The sequence below is a fragment of the Tympanuchus pallidicinctus genome, unplaced genomic scaffold (assembly GCF_026119805.1).
Source record: "Tympanuchus pallidicinctus isolate F22 unplaced genomic scaffold, pur_lepc_1.0 scaffold16, whole genome shotgun sequence".
Taxonomy (NCBI): Eukaryota; Metazoa; Chordata; class Aves; order Galliformes; family Phasianidae; genus Tympanuchus; species Tympanuchus pallidicinctus.
In genome coordinates, this window is record NW_026294679.1 from 29,449,785 (window position 1) to 29,452,599 (window position 2,815).

The window sequence follows — 2,815 nt, forward strand, 5'->3', positions numbered from 1 at the left end:
GCTGCTGCTGCAGTACTTTTCCAGAGCTCTTTGTGAGGAGTTCAGTGGTTTCTGTCTACTGTGGTGGAACAAGATATTTTTGCTTTGATTTTTAAAAAACAACAAACTTATAAGCAAAGACAATGTGATGAAGCAGAAATCTCCACCTGGGCACACCCTCTTTGGGAAGGGTAAAGATATCTGCTTAGAATTTCAGCTCTCATTCCTCAGGTTCAAACCCCACCTACAGCACCAACCGTCCCCAGAGCACCATCAGGACTCCTGGCACACATATAAAGGCAGACAGGCCAGGACACCCCTGGCAGTGTGCTGCACATCCCTGGCCTTGGACTTCGTGTGGCAGAGGCATCAGGAACCACCATGTCAGGTAGAGGTTTCCAGGGGCTGAAGGAGCAGGCAGAAGGAGCGGCTAAAGATGCTGGTAAGGAGAATGAACATCACTGTCTATGTGCAGGGGGTCAGTTGCTGCTTTCACTTACAGAAACCTAAATCTGAAGCTATGCTGCTAGCTCCATTGGAGTTGATAAGACCTCCAGTTCACCACCACCAATACAGACTGGGCCATAAATATCCCAGTGAAGAGCTGCTGCCCTGCTGGTGAGCAGGTCACACTAAGGCAGAGCATAGCTTCTCCTTCCCTCTCTGTTCCTGGGGCTACATTTGGCCCCAGGTGCAGTTCCAGATCTCAGCTGGCCACAGGCAGCCCCCACCAGCCCACAGAGCTCTGCTGAGCATGTCAGCCTCCAGCTGTCTCCACACAGATCCTAAACTGGGTGGGTTGGGAGCTCTGGAGCCTTTGTTGGTGGTAATAAGCTTTTGTGTGTAGCATTGCATTGCTCACTGTGGTCTTTTTTCATGTTTTGTGGAGTGTTCTAAGCTGCTCTGCTTCCAAGAGCTGTTGTTTGCCCTTACTGTTTGCTGCTTGGCCTGAATACCAGTGCCTGCTGGTATATATTGATTGCAATGCACTGTCTGAAACAAAAAATATAAGTGTGTTCCTGCTGTATTCTTGTTCATCAGTGACCACCAGATTTTGCAGGGTTTACAAACCTGTGCGTATATTTCTGCCATAAGTATTCCCACATTGTAGGACCAAGTACTGTGCATTGGGAGCCAACCTTGTTGTGCAATATGTAACAGCTTTTCCCTTAATTGAAACAAATCACTGTACGCACAGCTCATGATAGCACATTATTTACAGTGTGTGTGTGCAGACCATTCCTTTGGCAGAGGAGATAAGATGGCTGTCACTTCTCCTGCAGCCAGCACCAGCTTATATTTTGTGCAGCATCTCACTCTTTTAATGTTTTGTTTTCTGCAGCTGATCTACTCTGGTGCTAGCTCCCACTTCTCTGTGTTTATTTAGATCTCTGTAAAGTCTCCCTTTTCCTGTCCTGTCCTGTTCTTTTAAATGTGAAAAAAGGCACTGTACCCAAGCAGCCCATGAGGACAGTGCATGTGAGACCAAATATCTCCAGGGCTATTAACCTCTAAAAATCCATAAAAGCAAGTGGAGGGCAAAGTAAGCAACTTCACAGCCAAATATCTCATCCAGCTCACTGCTAACCTCTGCTTCTTCTTCTCCTTACATTTTTATCTTCTTACCATCGCGGACGTGTCCAGCTCCCAGGGAGTGCTGATGCCATCCCACAGCAGACACCCCACTCATCACATGCCCATGAGTGAAACCCTACAGCCCAGGCTGCATCTCTAACAGGGACACAATCTGTCTGTAACGGGCATGTGGAAATGAACCTTTTGTCCTTAATTACAGCGAGTGCGTTGGGACAGGCCACTCAGGATGCAGTCAGCCAGATTACAGATGCCGGCCAGAAAGGTAGGTTTGGTGACTGTTTTGGCCTTTCACAACACCGACGGGAAAAGATTGCAGGTGTGTTCCTTGGTAGTAGCTCTGCTCACCAGCAGATGACCCCCAGCAAGTGGCTCGCCTCCAGCTGCCGTGCCTCGTGCACAGCACTGAGCCCTGTGCCTGTTTCTTATCACTGGACACTGGCAAGATATGCCTCTGTATTTTTATAGTGGAAACATTTTCTCCCCTCCCCTCCCCATCATAAACACTGAATGAACTAGTTTGCACTTTTTTCAGGCTTTCTGCTTACGTGTTGCATTTCTCCCTCTCTTCCAGCTGTGGATAAGGCTTGTAAGACAACACAGGATGGTGTAGAAAAAGCAGCTGGGCAAGTTGCAGAAGCAGTGTCTGGCTTTGGGAAAAAATGTGGATTTAAGAAATGATGTTGATGTAAGCAAGTAGTACTGCATGTCAAATCCATCTTCACAATTCCCAACTCCTCTGCGTAGAAAGCAAAAGCTATCTGAGATCTGGATAACTACTCTCTCCCCACATACAAAATCATAAGGCAGAATGCTCTCCTCATCCTACCCACAGGAAAAACACATCTCAGTGTATCGCATAACATCTGCTCACCATGTTCTGTTCTAAGTGGGCTATAAGGCTTCAGCAGTGTTATTGCCCTGCTCTTGTAGCAGTGCAGTAGTGATTGCTACATCTGTTGAATGTACTCACAAAAACAGCAGAACTGATACTATTCTGGAATACAGGAATATCCACATGATTAAACTAGGTTCCCTTCCAGTAATCAGAAGTTAAGCTGCTGTTGTATTTCATGTCAATTATTTGCTTATTCCATTTTGCTGTACTTTCAGATTAACATAAATAAAATTACAATTAAGATTTCCACCCCTCGGAAATACATCTCCTCATTACGTGCTTGTGTTGTATCATTGGGCTTCTTGTAAAGGACAATGCCATGTCCTGCAGATCTCTTTTGCTTTT

General features: G+C 46.1%; 1 protein-coding gene across 1 annotated transcript; it reads left to right on the forward strand.

Annotated features, from left to right (window-relative positions):
- The first annotated feature begins 216 nt into the window (after positions 1–216).
- ADIRF (adipogenesis regulatory factor) lies at positions 217–2,683 on the forward strand. The gene is made up of 3 exons (XM_052677255.1): positions 217–421; positions 1,775–1,837; positions 2,147–2,683. Exons 1-3 carry the CDS (start codon positions 361–363, stop codon positions 2,251–2,253), a joined length of 231 nt encoding a protein of 76 aa, XP_052533215.1. The 5' UTR covers positions 217–360; the 3' UTR covers positions 2,254–2,683.
- Positions 2,684–2,815: the final 132 nt, after the last annotated feature.